Raw genomic sequence first — 23,161 nt, 5'->3', positions numbered from 1 at the left:
AAGAAAGATGGCAAAGTTCGGATGTGTTTGATTACCGGGATCTCAATCGAGCGAGCCCCAAAGATAATTTTCCACTCCCACATATCGATACTTTGGTTGACAATACGGCTGGTCAGCTCTTTTCTCTTTCATGGATGGTTTCTCAGGTTACATCAAATTAATGGACCCAGAAGACATGGAAAAGACACTTTTGTGACAATATGGGGTACATTTTGTTACAAGGTGATGCCCTTCGGACTTAAGAACGCCGGGGCAACATATCAAAGAGCAATGGTTACGTTGTTCCACGATATGATGCACAAGGAGATAGAAGTGTACGTGGATGATATGATTGCTAAATCACAAACTGAAGAAGAACATGTAAAAGTCTTAAGGAAGCTTTTTTAAGATTAAGAAAATACCAGCTCAAGCTTAACCCAACCAAGTGTACATTTGGAGCTACTTCAGGGTTATTGGATTTGTAGTCAATGAGAATGGGATAAATAGATCCTGATAAAGTCAAAGCAATTTGGAATTACCTCCCCCTAGAACGCAAAAAGAGTACGAGGTTTTCTGGGGAGGTTAAATTATTTGCCAGATTCATCTCTCAGTTGACTGAGAAAATGTGATCCAATATTCCGATTACTGAGAAAGCGAAACCCAGGAGAATGGGATGATAGTTGCCAAGAATGCTTCGATAGAATTAAGGGTTACTTAATTAATGCTCCTGTCTTGATGCCACCAATCCCAAACAACCATTGATTTTATATTTGACTGTCTTTGAGAAGTCAATGGGATGTGTTGGCCCAACACGACGAAACTGGAAGAAGAGAACTATTTACTATCTCAGTAAGAAATTCACTGACTGTGAGACTCGTACTCCTCTATCGAAAAGCTGTGTTGCTTTAGTATGGACTACTAAGGCTGAGACATATTTGTGTATAATACCCTGGTTGATATCAAGACTGGATCCGTTAAAGTACCTGATGGAATCAACGGCTCTAACTGGAAGGATGGCGAGATGGCAATGTTGTTTGTCCGAATTTGATATAGTCTACATGAACCAGAAATCAGTTAAAGGGAGTGCTATTGCAGATTTCCTGGCAAGCAGAGCATTAGAAGACTATGAGCCAGTAAAATTGATTTTCCGAATGAGGACTTGATGATTATATTTGTTACTGAAGAAGATACTCGAAAAATGAAGCATGGAAAATGAACTTCGATGGCGCTTCTAATGCTGTGGGACATGGAATTTGGGGCAATACTAGTTTCACCTGAGGGAGATCATTATCCTTTACTAGTAGGCTCGCCTTTGAATGCACTAACAATATGGCAGAGTATGAAGCATGTATCTTGGGTATTCAAGCTGCAATTGAGCGCAAAGTTAAAAGCCTAGAAGTATTCGGCGATTCTGCTCTGGTTATTTATCAGCTTCGCGGGAATGGATGACTCGAGACTCTAAGTAGAATACAAGAACTTGGTGATGGAGTTGATCAAAGTTTGAAGAAATTCTTTTACTTATCTTCCTCGTGAAGAAAATCAATGGCAGATGCCTTGGCTACGTTGGCAGCTATGTTTAAGGCGATGATCAATCTCGAATGATGCCTATTCGGATGAGTATAAGAGAAATCCAGCTCATTGTTGCATAGAGGAAGAAGAGGATGATAGTCTCCCATGGTATTATGATATTCTCCAGTATGTGAAGTATCGGGCTTACCCAGCGGAGGCAACTGAAATGAAAAACCTTAAGAAGATAGCAATGGTTATCCTTGATGAGATAAATTGATCAGATTTGCTCGAAGATGTAATAAATGCCAGATTCATGATAACCAAATACATGTTCTCCTTCACCACTCCATGTAATGAACGCACCTGGCCATTTTCAATGTGGGGCATCGATGTCATGGGGCAATTTCACCGAAGGCCTCCAATGGACATCGTTTTATCTTAGTGGCTATAGACTACTTCACCAAATGGGTTGAAGCTGCCTCTTATGCTAATGTCACAAAAGGAGCAGTGTGCAGATTTCTAAAAAGAGAATCATTTAGATAGAACACCCTGAAAGGATCATCACAGATAATGCATTGAATTTGAACAACGATTTAATGAAGGAAGTTTGCAAAAAGTTAAAGATCAAACATCACAATTCGGCTCCTTATCGCCCAAAAATGAATGGGGCAGTAGAGGCAGCGAATAAAAACATCAAGAAGATCATCACAAAAGCAACTGAAACATATAGAGACTGGCATGAGAAATTACCTTTTGCGTTGCTTGCTTATCGCACGTCTGTTCACATCTACTGGGGCAACACCATTCTCTTTGGTATATGGGATGGAAGCAGTTTTACCTGTTGAGGTGTAATACTTCTTTGAGAGTTGATGGGAGTTGAAACTCGACGAGGCTGATTGGGTACAAAGTAGGTTTGATCAATTAATTTGATTGAGGAGAAAGGCTGAGAGCTATCTGCCATGGCCAAATGTACCAGAAAAGGATGATACGAGCATATGACAAGAAAGTCAGACCTCGAGAATTTCGTGAAGGCGATATGGTGCTAAAAAAGATCCTACCTATGCAAAAAGACTTTCGAGGGAAGTGGATGCCGAACTGGGAAGGTCCCTATGTTGTAAAAAAAGGCATTCTCAGGAGGAGCTTTGGTGTTACAGAAATGGATGGAGAAGATTTGCCTAATCCCGTGAATTCCGATTCGGTCAAACGATATTACACTTAAAAAAATCAAAAAAAAAAAAATCAAAAATCAAAAAAATCAAAAAATCAAAAAAAAAAGAAAAAATTAAATAAAGGAGGGTTCAAGATGAAAACCCAAAATGGGCGTCTTGAAACCAAAGGAGGATTCGAGTTGAAAATCCGTAATGGACGGCTCGAATAGCCAGAAGTTGAAATGGCGGATTCCCTCGGAAGCCTGACAGTTCAGGGAAAGACTCTCATGCTCACACATCTTTTGTACGATCTGAATCTTCGAAACACATGTCAACTTTCAAGAAAGATTGGGGTGAAGAAGTAAAAGGATTCAGCATTTGATATTCACTATATTGTCCTTGATCTTCCTTTGTACTTACTTGTTTCTTGTCCCCAAAAGATTATATTTCTCATTGCCTCTTTTCCATGAAACTTGTCAAATTTGATTCATTGTCCTTGTATATTCACCAAATTATGATTATTATGCCTTACTCTGAAAAGTGTCAGAGTATGGGGATTTTGAAACAGGTGTTCGCAGAGAGCACATACAAAGGCACGCTCCCATCAATCATTAAACAAATCATTGAAAAAAAAGGGTTTAAATCAAAGAAATCAGTTTCAACATAATCATACTTTTCCCAAGCAAAGAAGTCCCAATTTAAAGGCATGCAACAAGGAGAGGCCATTCTGAATGAATTTCTCTGAAAATCAATCAATGACCAAAGAATCAAAGATGCAAGATAAACTCTCTCGAGGTAGATCGGAGGGACCAAGTCAAAGAATATTTAATGAGAGGTCAAGAAAGTAACCAGGCATGGATAAACGCATAAATATCGCATGTTCCGATCAAAGAGTATGAGATTCTCAATGCCAGGATCGAACTGAACATACTCTTTAAACATGCATTAGATCATTCTTAGAGCATATTGATAACATGAAATCATGGCATATGACCATTTTTACAGGATCTTCAAGATTTATTTCATTATTGAAGCAATGAATCAGTCAACATCAACTGACCAGATCTCCTCGACACGTAGGAGAGTCAACATTAGGATAACCAGCCGTCCTCATCACGTAGGAACCGAGTTATCACCCTTCCTAAAGATGGCCAGAGTTCTTCATCATGTATGAACCATGTCATCTACCCTTAGACGACCAGACTTCCTCATCACGTAGGAGCTGTGTCAACCTTAGATATCAGCCGCCTCATTACGTAGGAACCTAGTTATCACCCTTCTTAAAGATGACCAGAACTCTTCATCGCGTATGAGCCGTGTCATCCCTTGACCAGATTTCCTCATCACGTAGGAATCGTGTTTCCCTTAGACGACCAGACCTCTTCATCATGTATGAGCAGTGTCGTCCCCAACAACCAGCATTATCCAATTTCTATAGAAAAGGGGAGAACAGACAAAAACGTGTTGTCTTGTCGTCTTGCCCTATTCTTGTTAACACAAGTATGGCAAAGAGGGGCAGCTGTAGACACCCGTTTTTGTCCGGGTCTTTTATATTTATTTTTCTTTATTTTATTATTATTATTATTATTATTATTATTATTAATATACAGGTTACATTTTTGTAGGCCACTATAAGACCAAATTTGGAGCCCACTAGCTATCCAACTCAGCAGGCCTAATCCGAAGCCCAGCAGGTACATCAAGCCAACTACCACCCAGACCTGCGGCCCAGTAATCGACCCAAACCCGCTAGGGTTACCCCTTCTCTGCCTCAGCGCCGCACCATCAAGACCGTCTGATCTGGACCCATCCAATGGTCCAGATCAAAGGCCATTTAGGTCTGAAACCCTAACCCTAGTTATGAGCCCTAACAGCTCAGCCACCAGCCGCCTCTTGGCTTTCCATCTTCCTCTGACGCTGCCACCATCACTGTTCCGGTCTGACCCCAACTGTTTCACTATTGTCATCTACAGCCAAAACCAATCAAGAAAATATCATATACAGTTCAAATCTCACAAAATCTAAACTCCAAATTAAAATACCAATAAATCCCTAAATATTCGGGATTTCTATCCACCAAATCATAAAAAGCCATGCCCTACATAGGTATCATCATCTCACCAAATACTCAACAAAAATCAAGGGAACGAAACCAGAGAGGGAACGAAAAGAAAATACAGAGAGAAGATTCGGGTTTACAGAAAAAAAAAGAGAGAAATAGAAGGAAAGAAAAGGGAAAAAAGAACGATACCTGCAAAAAAAATCGAGCCTTACCCATCTTCGAGCAGTGAGGAACCATCCTAAAGGTAAAGCCTTTTCCTCTTCTAGGGTAGTTAGGGTTTGGAGTGCAGTGGGTTTTGGGGTTATGATTCACCTAGGATTTTTTAGGTGAGAGAGATGAGATTACTCCCCGTGGCCACCGATCTACGGTGGCCGGGGAGTTTAGGGTTTAAATCCCCGATTGAGGATGAGAGAAGGAAGGCGAAGAGGTGAGGGTCGAGAGCCTTTTGGCTCTCTGTCTCTAGAAGGAGAGGGAAGAAGGAAGGTTTGGGGTTCTCTAGGGCTTTCGCCGCCGATTTACGGGCTTTGTGACCTCTGTTTTTTCTCCACGCGGAGAGAGGCGGAGGATAAGGGAGAGAGGTGGAGAGCCTCTTTGGTTCTCTGTTTTCTGGAGAGAGGAGGAGATGTGAGAAATGAGAGATGTCACTGGGGAAGGGTCTTGGGTTTTAGCCTTATAAACCGAGTCCAAAACGGCGCCGTTAGGTTGAGGACTCGGTTGTAATTCATCAGGGTAAACGTGTAAAAGGGCTCCCAGGTTTTGAACGTTTATGATGTAGCCATTATTGTATTTTTATATTTTGTTTATACCTCAAGTTTGTAATGTTTATGTATTGGTCACCTTGCAGTAATGTTTTGTAAGTTTCAACATTTGTACTCTGTGTTTATAATGCTCACATTTTGCTCACTGCTTTTCTGTTTGGCTAAAACCGAATTGCATTGTATGTTTCATTGTTTATTTTAGTTTGTTCATAACATAGAAAGTATTAATTTACGTATTAAAACCTAAGTTTTTTCGAATACAATTTATAGTCACTGTGTAAAATTTTGTATGGGTTATTTACTTGCTTGGTTATGGTCATTTTGTTTAGGTTTGTTTAGATACTTTTGCTAAATATATGTATAATTTATTTTTACTTATGTTATTGTTTTACTTTATTATATTTCTTTATATTTGTGTTTAGTGAGTTAATATTAGGAAATATTATAGAGATATATATATATATATATTGGTTAATAGTCACTATTATTTATGTTATTGTGTGATATGGTTAAGCTTACTTATGTTATAGACGTTCACTTTACTTAATAGTACTTTAAAATTTTATTTCATATTTATACTTTTATTTATTATTTTATAACGTTCAATATGTAATGTATTTTTTAATAATAACTATTAGGTTTTAGATGACAAAGTATGATTTACTTTATACTCTCGATATAATTTGGTGTTAATTCAAAGATAGAATATACTTATAGATGAAAAATAGACGAGATAGCTTTCCCGATGGAGGATTGCAAATCTCGGGATTTCTCACCAAGTTAAGTATTTCTATTATTTTAAGTAATATTCAATAAATAATCATAATTGATTTATCATTCTATTTTTATAATTTTATTGTATTAATGATCTCTATGTTAATATTAAACAATACATGTTTTAGATAAATTAAGTATGATATTTTATCTCTTGTCGATTATTGGTAGTAATTCAAAGATAGAATATATTTATAGATGAAATAGATGAGATAGCTTTCCCGATGGGGATTGCAATCTTGAGATTTCTTACCAAGTGAAGTATTTCTATTTTAACAATATTCAATAAATAGATCATTTTTACTTCTGATTCAAACTTTAAGTTCTATTACGACGATATATAACGACTAAGTACCGATTTGGGCGTTGTGAGGGGTGTTTACCCTGTTACCCTTCCCCCGTCCGTAACCGACTCCCGAATCCGTTTAAATGAATCTTTGGTAACACAGACCGAATCTTGTCTTAAAAAAAATGATTTTTCTTAAAATTGTTTTAAAAGACGTTTTTAGGTATTCGACCTACCTAACCCAAAGGTCGATGGCGACTCTTTTCAATTTTATTCAAATCAATTCAAAATCACCCATTTTCCAAAATAAAAGTCATAATTGTTTTTTAAATAATAAAAAAGGTTTTATAAAAAAAATGGTTATGACACATATATTTTATTTGAAAACAAAAAATTCAAAGATTTATTTGAAAATAAATCAAATACTAAATAAGAAATAAGATTGGTGATGATTCCAAATCCCACTCTAAGAAAATAAAAACGATTTATTTAGAAAAGAGATACAATCATTTGTCTTATTTAATTAACTCAAGTGAGATGATTAACAGATAATAAAGGTCATGCTATAGAAATATGATGACATCAACCATGTCTATGTTGTATTAGTAAAGGACACAGTTGTAGTTTATTAATAATTTATTTTATGATTTTTAGGTAATCATAATTAATTAATTAATATTTCAATACAATATAAATTTTATATTTAATTCAAAATTTATCAAATGTGAAAGATATTTAATTGAAAAGGCGCCACTTAGAAAATTAGGGGAACACTAAACAATTAACTTAGTGAGCTGCATTAACAGCCTAACAGGCAATAAAGATCAGGCTATACAACAACAACAACAAAACCCAATTCTCATATGCAATGGGGTAAGGGGAGGTAGGGTAGTAGGCTGCCCCCAACGCCAGGTTGAGAGTAGCTTCCGTGGAACCTCCGGCAGTCAGAAAATTAAAAATATAGATAAATGCAATGCATGTATAAATAAATACAAAAATACATAGTTGAACAGTAATCATATGCAGTTATTAATATCATTAATATCATATGCGCATCTGTAATGGGCATTAATATCATATACGTAAGACCCGACTAAAATTAAAAGTGGAGAGAATGATACACAGAGGTCAAACGATAGCAAGCCCAGTTCTAAGCCTTCATAAATACCAATAACAAAAATGAATAAAAAGTAGAAGTCATGGAAATTACTACAAAGGCATTAAAAGAAGACAGAGATGATACACCCTAGAGATGTGACCCACACTACTCGACTATCCTAGTCTTAAGTCTCCATACTTTCCTATCAGAGGTCATGTCCTCGGTAAGGGCTAAATCCATCAATCATCTCAAGCAGTCTTCCCACTTCCGCCTTGGTCGTCCTCTCCTTCTGGCACCGTCGACTGTAATCGACTCTACCCTCCTGACCGTATCTGACGGTAGTCGCCTAAGGACATGCCCAAACTACCGTAGTCTTCCTTCCCTCAATTTTTCGGAAACAAGCACCACCCCCAAGGACATCCTAATAGCAGAGTTTGTTGTCATATCCCACAGAGTCCTACCGCATGTCCATCGAAGCATTCTCATTTCTGCGGCCTCTATCCTCCTTACATGATCCTTCTTGGTTGCCCAACATTCTGATCCATACAACAGTGCTGGTCTTATTGCCATTCTATAAAATTTTCCCTTAAGTTTTAGAGGCACCTTCTTGTCATAAAAAACTCCAGTAGCGACCCTCCACTTTAGCCATCCCGCCTTTATACGGTGTGTAACGTCATCATGTACACCCCCATCTTTATGTATCATAGACCCTAGGTACTTGAAACAATCTTTGAGGGGAGACGTGTCCTTTATGCATACTTCTACATCTTCGTTTTGGTCCCTACGAAGTTTGAACATAAATACTCTGTCTTATCAATATTGATCCTTAAACCTTTTTCTTCCAAAGCAGTCTTCCAGGTAGCCAGTCTACTATTCAACTCAGATTTTGTTTCAGCAACTAGACAATGTCGTCAGCGAAAGCATACACCATGGTACACCGTCTGGGTGTCGCACAATAGATGTCGTCCTAATCAAGGCGAAGATGTAAGGGCTAAGAGCCGACCCCTGGTGGAGTCCGATTTCCACCGGGAATGCCTCGGTGTCGCCAACTGTAGTCCTGACGTATGTAGTAGATCTACAATACATATCACGAATCGCCCAGAATATAAATAGTTGGGATCCGTCTCGTTTCCAAAGTCTTCCAGATCGTATCGCGGGGAACGCTATCATAAGCCTTCTCAAGATCAATGAACGCCATGTGAAGATCTCTAGACTTTTCCCTATATTTCTCCATAAGTCGTCGAAGTAGATGAATCGCCTCCATGGTAGACCTGCCTGGCATAAAGCCAAATTGGTTTTTCGAAACCCTAGTAACTTGTCTCAACCTAGCCTCTATCACCCTTTCCCATAGCTTCATGGTATGGCTTAGTAGTTTAATACCTCTGTAGTTACCACAACGTTGGGGATCTCCTTTATTCTTATAGATTGGTATCACCGTGGACTCTCTCCACTCCTCTGGCATCTTGGCAGTCTCTAAAATAATATTAAAGATATTAGTCAACCACTTAACTCCCTCTTCTCCTAGGGCCAACCACACAGTGATAGGAATTTGATCTGGACCGACAGCTTTGTCCCTTCCCATCTTTCTAAGAGCCATTTTGACTTCCTCAAACCCAATCCTACTTGTAGGGCAGTCATTGGCTGAAGTATGATGGTCGGATGACCCATCAACGGTACTATCTCTACAGGGAGAGGCACCGTCATTAAATAAGCCAAAGAAGTAACTACCCCAAACCCTCTTAATATCATGATCTTTCGCTATAAAAACCATTGTTGTCCTTAATAAATCTAATGCTACCTAGATCCTTTTTCCTATTCTCCCTAGATTTTGCAAGCCTAAAGATGTCGTTTTGTCCTTCCTTGGTGTCTAATCTCTTGTACATTTCCTCGTATGCCTTATCTTTTGCTTTAGCCACCATTTTCTTGGCTTCCCGCTTTGCCTCCTTGTATCTTTGTTTAGCTCTCGACCTTTCTTCGTCGTCATTGCATTGTAAAAACTCTTTGAAGCAAGTTTGCTTTGTCTTCACCTTAGTTTGGACTTCGTCGTTCCACCACCACGATTCTTTATGTTCCTTGGCTTCCTGTCGACAACCCCAGGTGTTTTTGCCTACCTCTCTGATGGAATTTGCCATATTTTTCCATAACAATCTGCATTATTGAGTTTGTAATTCCAAAACCTATATTAGACAAAACCTTACTCCTAAAGTCATCAGTTGTCGCTCCATGTAACTTCTTCCAAAGGATCCTAGGTTTACCTAGTTTAGCCCTCCTATGAGCGTTTCGCCCGTGCGGTACGCGGAACACCAAAACCAACAATTTGTTGTGATGCACATGCCTCTTCAGAGAACACCTTACAGTCAATGCAAGCCCATCGATCCCGATTTTGAACCAAGATGTAGTCGATTTGGGTACAATGTCCCCCGCTATGAAACGTATTCAAGTTCGCATCTCTCTTATTAAATAAGGAGTTAGTGACCACCAAATCGTGAGCAGTAGCAAATTCAAGCAACGTACGCCCCTCATCGTTCATGCTACCATAACCGAAACCCCCATGAACACCGTTATACCCGTCGGTTGTACTACCTATATGGCCATTGAAGTCTCCCCCTATGAAAACTCTTTGGTCCTCCGGAATGCTCCTAAGTACATCATCTAACTGATCCCAGAAGCAACGTTTCTCCCCCTCCCCTAGGCCAACATGTGGGGCGTACACTGAAAGGACATTCACCACTTCCTCTCCTATAATAACCTTAACCATCATGATCCTATCCCGGTATCTAAAAACTTCAACTACATTTTCCTTGAGCCTAGAGGATACCAAGATACCCACCCCACTTCTAGCATTATCTACGCCTGAATACCACAACTTGTACCCATTACACTCTCTGGCGCGAGCCCCTTTCCACCTAGTCTCCTGAATACATGCAAAATCTATTTTCATATTATTAAGTGCGTCGGTCAGCTCCAGCAGCCTAGCATTTAATGCGCCTACATTCAACAAGCAAACTCTAAGTCTAGTCTCCTTGTCACCACTCTGTTGAGCCCTCCCCCTATACGCCCCATGGGCTCTAAAAGAAGGACATGACCTCAAGAAATCATCTATAGTCGAAGCTATAAGAAACTATGAAAAATGAATCCAAAGAAGACAACAGATGCACCAATAAAACGCTAGAGAATTGAAGGGTACTAAAAAGCCTAGTTGGTTACTAAGTAGGGTTTTAATTTATTGCTAGTAAGTTTATTAGCAATTATAAGATAAAATGCGTAAAACACTATAATATCCTTAAAAAGATTTTTAATTTGATATCAAGTAATATAATGAAATTTTAAAAAAGACGCCAAAATAAGATCTAAAAGATTAATAAAAAACAGTAGTATGTAGAAACTACACTACGAAGCATGTAACTAGATATTTCCAAATTTACAGTCGGAAGCAGCCGAATCTAGTCAAAACAGTGCCTTGGAAGTAACGAACGAAAGAAAGGAGCGAAATCCAACTAGATCTATGACAAACAAATAAAAATTAAAGTTACCAGAAACAGAACTGAAAGAGATCGGAGAAAAGCTTCAACAATTTGAATGAAATTTGAACTGAAGCAGTGCGAGCGTGTTTTCTCTTCTTCGTCTTTTGTCAATAGAAGAATCACCTATGTAGTTGATAATGGCATTTAAAATTTGGAAACTTAAGAAGATTATAACAATAATGATTAATAAGAAGGAACAGAAAGCAATTTAAAAGAAGATGCAATTGAATTTTTAAAGTAAATAAAGCAATAAATCTTGAATTTTCAGATCTGGAAAATGGTGTGATGGAGATGGTTTCAAAGAATTCCTCAGCGTATGGAATTGAAGACGCAAAAAGAAGAAAGCGTTGGTCTGAAATTTGGGTGTGATTTAGAACACAAACACAGAATTCTCTTGAAAAAAAAAAGATTTCAACTTCAATAAACAGAGTTAGGACACGAAAATAGAAATGAAAAAATCGAACCGAAAATACAAAAAGCTGGGCTTTGAAGTTTTGTTAAAGATCAGGCTATGATTACTGGAATAAAATGATTCACTAAAATATGGTGCGGTGAATCTAGAACGAGGTTTATTAGTAAAAAGGGTAAAGTATACAAATGATCACCTAACTATAAGATGTTATTATCACACCTTTAATTTAGGGGTTAAGTTTTAGAAATTATAAAGTAATAAATTAAAGTGATATTTTGGAAGAAATTGAGGATTAAAGTGTAAAATCGCAAAGCTAGCAGATCATTTTTGGAAGTGAAGGAAAATTTAAGGACTAACCAAAATTTGCCCATTTTCTAGACTCAGTGAAAAATAATATATTACCCGATTGGGTAAACTCAAATTATTCCCCCCCCAAAATTTAATCAAATCCCTCTCCCCGTCGACCTCCCTTTGCAGCCATAATTTGCTGCCGTCCGGCCACCTTTCGTCGCTCAGACGCCACCTATAGACACATCGTCGACCAATTTTTTAGCAATTCTGGGCGAACCGACGAGCGTTGAGTCTCACCACCGTTCCCCTTGTGTTCCCCAGCCGGTTCCGCTCAAAATCCGACCGGTGGGTCGAAGTATTAACGTTTATAACGTTAGGTACCTGAATGGTCCAAAAATACTGTAGGCACCTATTCGGGAGAAAAGGTACAAAGATATTAAGCAATTTAAAAATAAAATTTATGAAACAGAAACTTAGGGAAAAGAAACAAAACAATAGAGATACAAATCGAATTGAAACAAATTCAGGGAAAAGAAAAAGAGTGGGAGACAGAAATCTGAAAGAATTAAAATCGTTTATAACAAGAGAGAGAGAAAATGAAAAGAGAGTGAAATAGTTCTTTGTTTTTTTTAATAACAATAATATTTTTCTAGTTAGAAAATTGTGAAGATGAAATAAATATATTTTCATTAATCACAATTAAATAACAAGAGTTGAGTTAAATATAAACACAATAATTTTCTTAGTAGTATGGAGTAATTAAAAGAGTATATTTGTTTAAAATTTGTCCTAATTTATGATAATGTACACACAATTTACAAAGACTACTGTTAGAATATGGATCCTCAAGAGAGAATAATACTATGGATCCTCGAGAGAGAATAATACTCTCTTTTATCATTGATGTCACTCCCTTTTATTAAATATATAGATTATAAGAGAATATTTATTCAAAAAATTTTCTTAACTTGTCATAATGCACATACATCTTACATATACAACTGTTAAAACTCTAGTCTTCCAAAGAGAACAACACTCTCTTTTATTATTGAAATTACTCTTATTAAATATATATATTATTGCTAACTAATAGTATAGATTAAACATATAATCGTATGACTAAACTCACGCATTAGAGACTGATATGTTAATTTAACATTTCCTCTTCATTAAAAAATAATCTCTCTTTATTATGAATGGGATCTAACAAGGTACAATATCAAAACACCATTCAACCAATTCATGAGACCAGACAAGGCAACATGCTCTATTACAAGCAATGAATTATAATTCAAACAGTCAAATCCAAAGCTCAAAGGAATTGAAAATAACACACCACAACACCCAAATCGAATCTGAAACAGAAAACCAATCTCATGTCAACAAGCAATAGAATCCACACCGTACAACACAATCTTACAAAATAATAATCTCACACCAATTCTTAAACAAACGACCACAATTTTCCATATAATGCCTTCTTTCCCTGTAGAAAAATAAGAAGAAAACATCAAAGGGGGAAAAAGTCAATTTCAGAAGAAAATTTATTCAATTGTCAAGAAAAACATTAAAGATTTAGAATACAAAAAGATACAGATTTGTTTTGGAAAGTAAACACTCAAATATTGAGAAGAAAAATTGAAGTTGCAGCAGCTATGAATCATGTTTAATGGTTGGAAAACAGACGATTACCTTTTCCATGGATCAAATCCAAATACACGACCCGTCTCCTCCCTGAAAATTTTTTTAAAAAAAGGGAAAAAAAAACCAAACTCAGATTTGATTTCAGACTTACAAAATTGAGTGATCTTAACAAGAATGAGAATGACAATGAGAATTTGTCTAAGCTCATAGGTGTCATCTATAACTGCTTAATTGGAGTTAAAACAGAGGATAGGAACAAAAGCTAAATCTTACCAGAAGAATTATGTGCTTCAAATTAGGATCTAAATGTGCAAAGCATATAGCTGTGAATAAATATAAACGGATTGAGCATTTCCTATAACAGAGATTTAGAAATTACCTCCGAGTTAGTGGTATATCGCCGTTTGTATGTCCTTGAATATGACGAAATATCTTGGAGTCCGTCTAAATCTTGTCCTCCTTGCACCACTTTATCGTGGAATTCCAATGGCATTGATCTAATCTCCAGTTCTTGGAGGGTTGTAATGAACCACAATTCATCTGGAAGCATCTCTAGCTTTCTACAGGGTCCAATCATCAATCGTCGAAGACAAGGCATGGCTCCTTTATCCACCTTCCACTGCTCCAGCTTCCCAAGACTAGTAAGGCTCAAAGACTCCAGTTTAGGAAAACCTTTTGCAGAGCAACACATTCGCTCTCCATTGAAAGAATCATCACCGAACACAAGAAACCTTAAGTTAGGCAGCTTCTCTAGTGTTGGCATTGGATCTTCCTGAAGCTTGCAACGTCTCAAGTATATGTAAGTGAGATTTGAAGACAAGTAGTGGTGCTCTGGCAACTTTCTTATCTTCGCATCCATTAGCAACTTACAAATGCTACCGCAGCTTGAGAGGAGGTGTGTCAAACTTCTTGGATCTATCATTTCTCCCCAATTGCTAATAATCAAGGTGTGAAGATGTTTACTTCGTATTTTCAACTCCTCGTTAAAATCTTCAATCTTGAAGGCCCCTCGAATCAGCAACTCTCTAAGCTTTGTCATGTAGCTAAGATCCTTCATATAACAATTCTCGGTGTTGAAGTTCACTAATGTGAGGAGGTTTCCCAAAGTATCCAATCTCAACTTTGTTGTGTCATCACATATGATAGGGAGATATAGATGTCTCAGTTCCTCCATCCTCCATATCACGTCAGGTACGTGGATATCACAAAATTCATTCAGTCGTAAATCCAAGGTTTGCAAGCATCTTAAGTTTCCCAGAGATGATGGCAATTTTGAATTTGTGAATTTGAGTCCTTTTAGACTCAAGAATCTTAAATGAATGAGATTCCCGATATCACCGATTAACTTGCAATCCACATATGTCTTCCTCCCTTCATAGTTTAGAACTCTGAGCAATTTCAAATTGATGAATATATGTACCCAAAATCCCCGAGCTTTTAGAAAACGAATATATGTAGACAAAATATCCCAGAAACAATGCAGCCGACTGAATGGGCCTTCTACACAGGCCGAAGGGATTTCTACCTCATATAACTCTTCTAGTTCACTTGTATTAAAGAAGGAAAGTGATCGAAGATTTGGACATCTAATGTACTTTGTCTCAAAGAGCTCGTGCATAGAAACTCTGCGAACCTTTCGAATTGTGGACAACGAGAATGCATTTGACTCATCTACAATGAAGACGAAGTTCTCTTCTTTTGCTTTTGACAAGCAAAGGTCTCTTATTAGGTCATGCATCTGAATTGTTTCGACCTTTGAGGTTACAACGTCTCTGTCTCGTACTTGAATCATGCACCTTTCCGCAAGCTCCGTTAAGTAATGCTCTGCCACATCTTCTGCGACTCCCCACTCCCCGTCCCCTTCTTCCGTTGATGAAACTATACCTTCAGCAACCCATAATTGAATCAATCTTTCTGCCTCTATCTGATAATCCTCTGGGAAATGGCTTAAATAAAGAAAACATGATCTTAAATGGGCAGGTAAATCATCATAGCTTAATGCTAACACTTCCATGGTTCCTTGGCCTTGGACTTTGCTTCTGTTCAAGTATGATTTAACATTTTCACTCACTCTATCCCATTCATTCAATGAGCTTTTTGTAGCCAAAATTCCTCCCAACACAAGTATGGCTAATGGCAACCCTCCACATTGTTCAACCATTACTTTTCCCAACTCCTTTTTCTTATCATCATCTGTATCATCAGCACATTGTTTACCCTTGCCTTGTCCCAACTCCTTTATCTCACCATCAACCGTATCATCTGCACGTCGTTTGCCTTTGTCTTGTCTCAACTCCTTTATCTCACCATCAACCGTATCATCTGCACGTCGTTTGCCCTTGTCTTGTCTCAACTCCTTTATCTCACCATAAACCGTTTTATCTGCACAATATGAAGGGCTCAATGATTACTCCTCAAAATCAGGAATGAACATCTTTTTTATATAGATTTTCATAGGTAAAAATCTCTATAAATACATTTGGAATGAACATTGTTTTGAACACCTAGAATAACAGTGGTCCACCTATAGTTTTATTTTCTTTAAATAATAGGAGGAATTAGAAAGTAGATGATCAAGAGATATTAAGAAGTTCCTACGCATGTAAAATTATTTAATGATAAAGAAATATATATTTTTTAAACGGCAGCGAAGTTGATTAGTTTCCAGGATAATCTCTTAGAAAATAATACTTATCTATGATTTTTTCCTTTATATTATATACGTTAAGCATGCAAACAGTAGACTTTGTTTTTTGGTTTCAACAAAACCCAAGGCATAGTTTATTACATGAATCAAACAATTAGTTATATGTTTATCATTGTTAAATATCTTCGAAGCTAGAAAATATGTTCAAATTATTGCAAATGTCAAAAAAAGAATTTTCAAGCATAGTTTATATGTCTGTCTTGCTTGAACATATAGTCGTATATATATACTTCAATGATTACTGATATAATTATCTATATAATATGTTTTAATCTATTATTACAACTTATTTCTAATAGTATCACTTATATTATTTAATTTATATTAATGATGTATTTGAACGCCACATAATAATTATAATAAAGTATAATTAATTACACTCTCATATGATTAATTATTATCCCAATCAAACAATTAATTATGCGTATTTGTTATCATTGTTAAATATCTTTGAAGCTAGAAAATATATTGAAATTATTGCAAAATATGTCCAAATCAAGCTATAATTTATATGTTTGTTTTGCATGAACACATAGTCGCATAAACTACTTAATAACTAAGCATAATATATATATATATATATATATATATATCAAGGATTAATGATATAGAATTTTTATTTACGGGAGCAAGCATATTTAGTCGGTTGATCAAGTTGTTCATCTTTGATCCTCATATTCTCTTAGTTTATGAGTTCTAGACCCACTAAGAGTGTTTCCGTTTAGGTAGGGTTAGGATTATATATAAAATTTGTCAAAAAAATTTATCTATGTATAAGTATCTATGTAAAATATTTTAATTTATTATTACTACTTATTTATAACAATATCACTTATATTATTTTTAAAAAATATAATATAAAATATATTAAATTTATAAGGCCTTGTTTATTTAATCTACACTAATGACATGTTTATTCAAGTTTAATTTTGTTAAAAATTGTATTATTTAAAAATAAATTGAATTGTTGCAAAAAAATCTAATGAAACAACCTAAAAATAAGTATAAGGTATATAGTAGATTTTGCTCTATCCGATAGCCATCAATAAGTAGATATTACACACTCTAATCTGACTCTGATACCAATTGTTGCGGAAGACGACTATCGGATAGAGCAAAATTGTAACTAATAATTTGAGAAAATAAAAAATAAGATAAAAGAGACACAAAATTTACGTGAAAAACCCCTAAATAATATAGGGTAAAAACCACGGGCAACGGTAGAAGAATTTCACTATAAGAAAATAGGAATTACAACTTCTCTCGATCTACCAAGGAGAAAATAATAATAATTCTCTCTTGATAAAAAGGAGAAAATAACTCTCAAGAAACTCTCTAAATTCTCTAGTATTAGAAGAAAGCTAGAATGCTTTATGATGGTTTTGAAACTAGATGAGCTAGGATATTTATAGTTGAAGTTTAAGGACTAATTTATAAATACCCTAAATTATAATGACTAAAATGAGATTTAACCATTGTCCAAATTCAACCAAAAATTTCGGTGCATTAATTATAGCACCGAAAGTTGTTTTGGCCATGTGGCCAACTTGCCTTTTTCAACAGTAGAATGTTGTTATATGCGTATATGATGGTTAATAACTTTGCAATGTACACATACGTACCTGTAGAATCTGATGGAGGAAACGCAATCTTTTCGAACAATTCCCAACTTTCTTGAGGGTTCAAAATTGGCAACTCATACGAATAAACGCCTGCATCTGCATGGGAAACTATCGTTTCTGTTCGAGAGGTGAGCAATATCTTACTATTGCTATGAATGCCCCTTGCAACTGGAAACGCAGGTTTGAGGCGATCCCAAGCCTCGCTGCTCCAAACATCATCCAGTATTACCAAACATTTTTCATCTTTCAACAAGTTAAACAACTTGCTTGCTAATGCCACGTCGGTCAGCTTCCCGTCATTTTCACCCAATTCTCCCAAATCAGATATAATATCTTTCCAAACTTTTCTAGTTTGGAATTGTTGAGAGACAAATACAAAAGCTCTGTGCTCGAAATGGCTTGTAACTCGGCTGTGATGATATAGTTTCTTGGCAAGAGTGGTCTTCCCCAGACCACCCATTCCCCATATGGAAACAACCTTGAATTGAGTTCCCTCGACAAGTTCTGAAACCAATTTCTCTATGTCACCATCATTTCGCTCAACATAATTTTGATCTATAATATGAGGATAAGGCCGCCTTAACTCCTGCTTTGCAATGAAAGAACTCGACCCATCCCCATCCCTCAATCCCTTCACGCCATACACTTGTAATCGTCCGATCAAGTCGAGTATTTTCTCAAAGATTTCCTCGATCTTTGAACGTGTTTCGTGGAGCGTCCATCCATCTTTCAAGAGGCAGGCGGATCTTTTGATGCAACCGGAAAGACCAGCCTTCTTTTTGGACCCAATCCTGAGAGCGAAATCCTCGATAACATCCTCGGCATCATAGGCAAGCTCTCTGATTTCAGCAACCAAAAGACGAATCCTCTCGTCGTCATGCTGTTTAACATCGGCCTCCAGCAATAAGCTTTGCATCCACTTGAGCTTAGTTTGCAAACGATCGACTTGCTTTTCCACGCCCCATAGGTAGACTGCTTCGTCGGTTAGCAGCTTGCCGATTGTTGTCACTGCAGATGCCACAGCTGACCAAGCCATGATAGTGAACTCTTTTCCTGTGCTCAGAAATTTCTTCAAAATGTTTATGGAAAGGAAGCAATTATCGTAAAACAATTGGAAATCAGAGATAAAATGTTTTAGACTCTTAACGGCAATAAGGTCAATTAATATACACAAAGTATTCACGTGACGAAGGGATGTAATATTTGATGTTAAGAAACGAACTTTTAAAATTTTGAAAGTGAACAAATTTATTTAATTCAAATATTTGGACTATCCTTTTAAAGTTAGGATTAAAATAATACATAGTGACGAGGTAATATTAGAAAATATTGATCTATACTATTATTTAAGGTTATAGTTGTTGTCATTGCAGACGCCACGTATGACCAAGCCATGATAGTGAACTCTTTACCTACGCTCAGAAAAACCTTTAAAATGTTTATGGAAAGAAAACAATTTTCGTAAAACAATTGGAAATCCGAGCTCAAATGTTTCAGACTCCTGGCGGCAAGAATTCAATTAATATGCACATAAAATAGCATTAATCACATTGACGAACACAAAATTTTATGTTAAAGAGCGAACTTTTAAAATTTTAGAAATGAATAAAGTTATAAATTTTTAAGAAGCGAAAATAGATTTTTCAATAGAAAATACATAAAAAAATCTAAAATATATAGTACTTTTAAATTTTTAGAAATAACATATATTTCTTTAATCACTGATATAATTTGATTCGTACGAAATAGAGTTATTTTTAATATATTTTTAAAAATAAAGAATATTGATTCAGGTGTGAAAACTAGGAAGACGAACAACCAATCTTATTTAATTGGGAAAAGGAAGGCTTATTGAGATGGAATTTCATATAGTTAAATAGATAGATTTTCTTTAAATAATTGAAATTAAACTTGAGTGATTTATTTGCAAAAATCTAGAAGTGATGGTAATTTCAAATATCACTTTAAAAAATGAAAAGATTTTTTAAGTAATTATTTTTATGAGATGAATAAACAAGTAATAAAGATGAGATTGTTTTGAATTAATTATTGATATTGTAGACACCCGTTTTTGACCGGGCTTAAAAATATTATAAATATTAATTATATTGTTATTATTATTATTATTATTATTATTAATATTTATTATTTTACATTTGCAGACCCAATTTACAAACTCAAATTACAAGACCCGAATCCAGAATCGACCCGCTAGCCACCAGAGATGCATGTGTGCTTCATTGCTGCTCTTATCCATGCGTATGAGCTACCGCCAATCATGCCATATTCATCTCATGTGGAACCTGTAATCATCCACTGAACGTTCAAGCAGCCACCAAGTCAATTCCAACTAATCCCAACTAAACCCATCAAAACTTCACCAAACACAAAGAAAATCAACAAAAGGACAAGGGGCTTTCGGTGGAATGAAATGAATAAAAATGAACAATCGGAGGAACAAAAAGGGGGGCAGCGACTGAAGGCCATCAAAAAAAAAAATACAGGAGTTAGCAAAAACCACAATCAGAAATCAACTCGAGAAAAAAGAGGAACGATTGGGGAATTCATTGTAAACAGGGGGGTCTTCTTCCTCTAAAACAAAGACAGTGTAATCCCATTACTGAAAATCGGAAAATAAGAGAACTACATATCTTTGTTTCGAGGTATCCTTCGTCAATTTCTTGTGTTTTCCATTTTTTTTTTTTTTGTGCTATTAGTATTTAAATTAAAATTTGAGAGAGATTGTTAATTACCTGGGTTGTGCGAACGTGTATGGGTCTTGTTGAGTCCCTTTAATCGTCTTTCTGGTTCCCTTATTGAAGAAGAGAAATTAAAGTTTAAACATATGAGAAGTAGAGAATGAAAAGATAGGGGAGGGGTAAACATGATAGAACGGCTGAGGGAGATGGTATAATGAGGGTTAGGTTTAGTCTAAAGTAAGTTTATATTAAGTTTTTAGGATTAATTGCTTTAAGGTCACTACACATTTGCCATATATTTTCATTCTAGTCCTAGAATCGAGTCTTTTCTATTTTTTAATTTGGTATTTATATTTCATACGAGTTTGATTTAGTCCTGAATGCTAGTGTATGTGTTTTCTTTAGTTTGCACATTTGGTTTTCAAGTTTTTGCAGATTATATTTTAGTCCTCAATTAATTTTTTTTAATTTAGTTTTCAATTGTTGCATGCATTTAATTTTTGTCACTAAATTAAAGTTTCCAATTTTATAATTTGATCTTCACATTTGTCATTGTTTCCTTTTTAGTCATTAGTTTATGTTTTTTTTGTGGTTGTTGGTTTACGTATTTAGCATGTAATTTTGGTTAATTGGTGTTTTGTCCTTTAAATCTAATTTATTGTATTTTAATTTGGTCTTTGTATTTCATGTTTATTTAATTTTAGTCATAAATGTTGATTACTTTATTTTTGTTATTTATACACTAGAGCTCCAAGTTATTGTATGTTATGTTTTGGTCCTGTAGATATTAGGTTTATTCTCGTTTTAATCCATAATGATAATAGTAATTTATTTCAGTTGTTGGTATTCAATATGGTAATGTTTTCATGAACACTTTAATTCTTATTATGTTTGTATTTACAGTAGTGAAGTTTGGTTTAATATAATTTAATCCCTATTTTAACAAGAATGGTTATTTTCTGAAGTTTGTATTTTTAACTTGTTATTTATTTATTATTATTTTTTTTTTTTTGCATTTTAGTCGTATTGGTTTACATTATATATATATGTTGGGTATAATATGTGGAAATATAATATGCGTGTAATTGTTTGTATTAAAATAATATTGCATGATATTTAATTATATTATTGGTTTAATTAATTTTTACACGACATCATTTTTATATAAGTTTGCTAAACTCATTATGTACCTGTAAACATATTTGTATGCAAAGTTTCGTTTGATTAGGTGGGCTTCATGCAGGCCTATGCTATATTGTGTGTATATATATATATATATATATATATATGTATATATATATATATATGTATATATATATTTAAAGTATAATTTGGTGTTAACCTGTTTGTGTGCATGTATACATTTATATATAACAGTATTATGATCAGTGTTGTTTCTGTCTTATTTATCTAAATCATTTAGTAACATGGATTAGTATATATATATATTTCAATTATTGGAATGCATGAGATACTTATAATTTGGCGTGGCATGTTTGCTCTCCACTCTTTAGTTAATTATTTATTTATTTATTAATATTATGTTGTCAAGAATTGTCTGCTAAACATTTATTTTACCATGTTATCTGTTGACCTTGTTGCCATAGTTGCACCAATACCAACCGACAAACGTAGGGTACCACTGCAATTGTTTTATTTACGTATTTTGCATCTCATGAATTCATAAGTAATGTAATATATATATATATATACATATATGGTATATTATAATTAATAAATATATGTATATAATTTTTGTATATCACATGACATAGTTTTTTTATCATAATATTTATTTAATTAATTCTGGCATGATATCATTTTGGTATGATTTGCATGATACTCCCATGTACATAACTCGACACTATTACATAATTTGATTAAGGGTAATATTCTTTTAATTTAAAATTGTTTTAAGTGGGTTGTCTTAACTGATTAGATATCCGCTTTTGACGATTTTAAACTAGAAGTGTATCCCATTAGTGACACCTAAAAAATGATCCATCACTTTAAAATTTGGGAATAGAAGAAAAAGAAATGTTCGGCTATTTAAATTTATCGAGAAAAGGTCGTTATAACTATTTAAGATCTGGTCTCGATATTTGTAAATAATCGAATATTCTTTATCTTTCTAAAAGCTTGGTAATTTTAACTTAATCAATCTTGTTGCTTTTGAATATGGTGGAATTCATGTGTTGTTATTTGTTGGGGATCATAAATCAAATTAAAATCGAATTTGTAAATTTCATTGCAAAGACATTAATTAATCGACGAGGTACCGATTTAGGGCGTTGTGGGGGTGCTAATCCTTCCTCACGCGTAACCGACTCCCGAACCTATTCTCTTGTAACGCAAACCTAAATTTGTTATTTTAATTAAAATTAATTTTTATTTAAAATGACAACATTTTTGGGTGTCCAATCACACCCTAATCAAAGATTGGTGGCGACTCTTCGAACCTGTTTTTTATCGTGAATGAATTCTCAAATTTTTTGAAACGAGAGGTTTTCTAAAATCACATTGTTTTTAATTAAAAATTGTAATCTTAAGAGAATAATTAAAAATGATGCGGTTTTCCAAAATCTCGCACATGAAGAAAAAATCGTTTCGACAGCTTGGCGACTCCGCTGGGGACTTTTAGAGAGTC

At 35.2% G+C, this 23,161-nt stretch overlaps 1 protein-coding gene across 1 annotated transcript in view; it reads right to left on the bottom strand.

Moving 5' to 3' along the window:
* The window catches only part of LOC120169184 (putative disease resistance protein At1g50180), a 29,325-nt gene extending 10,442 nt beyond the window's left edge, over positions 1–18,883 (bottom strand). The window contains exons 1-4 of the mRNA XM_039177396.1: positions 17,816–18,883; positions 13,866–15,679; positions 4,509–4,603; positions 4,358–4,436 (exon numbers count right to left, since the gene is read on the bottom strand). Of these exons, the coding sequence (XP_039033327.1) occupies positions 4,358–4,436; positions 4,509–4,603; positions 13,866–15,679; positions 17,816–18,851 (3,024 nt within the window). The 5' untranslated portion in view covers positions 18,852–18,883. The remainder of the gene's footprint in view (positions 1–4,357; positions 4,437–4,508; positions 4,604–13,865; positions 15,680–17,815) is intronic.
* Between the last annotated feature and the right edge of the window lie 4,278 nt (positions 18,884–23,161).

This window comes from Hibiscus syriacus, unplaced genomic scaffold, assembly GCF_006381635.1.
Source record: "Hibiscus syriacus cultivar Baekdansim isolate YM2019G1 unplaced genomic scaffold, ASM638163v2 tig00111754_pilon, whole genome shotgun sequence".
Lineage (NCBI taxonomy): Eukaryota > Viridiplantae > Streptophyta > Magnoliopsida > Malvales > Malvaceae > Hibiscus > Hibiscus syriacus.
The sequence above is the reverse complement of the archived record's forward strand: the minus strand, read 5'-3'. Positions and strand labels throughout refer to the sequence as shown.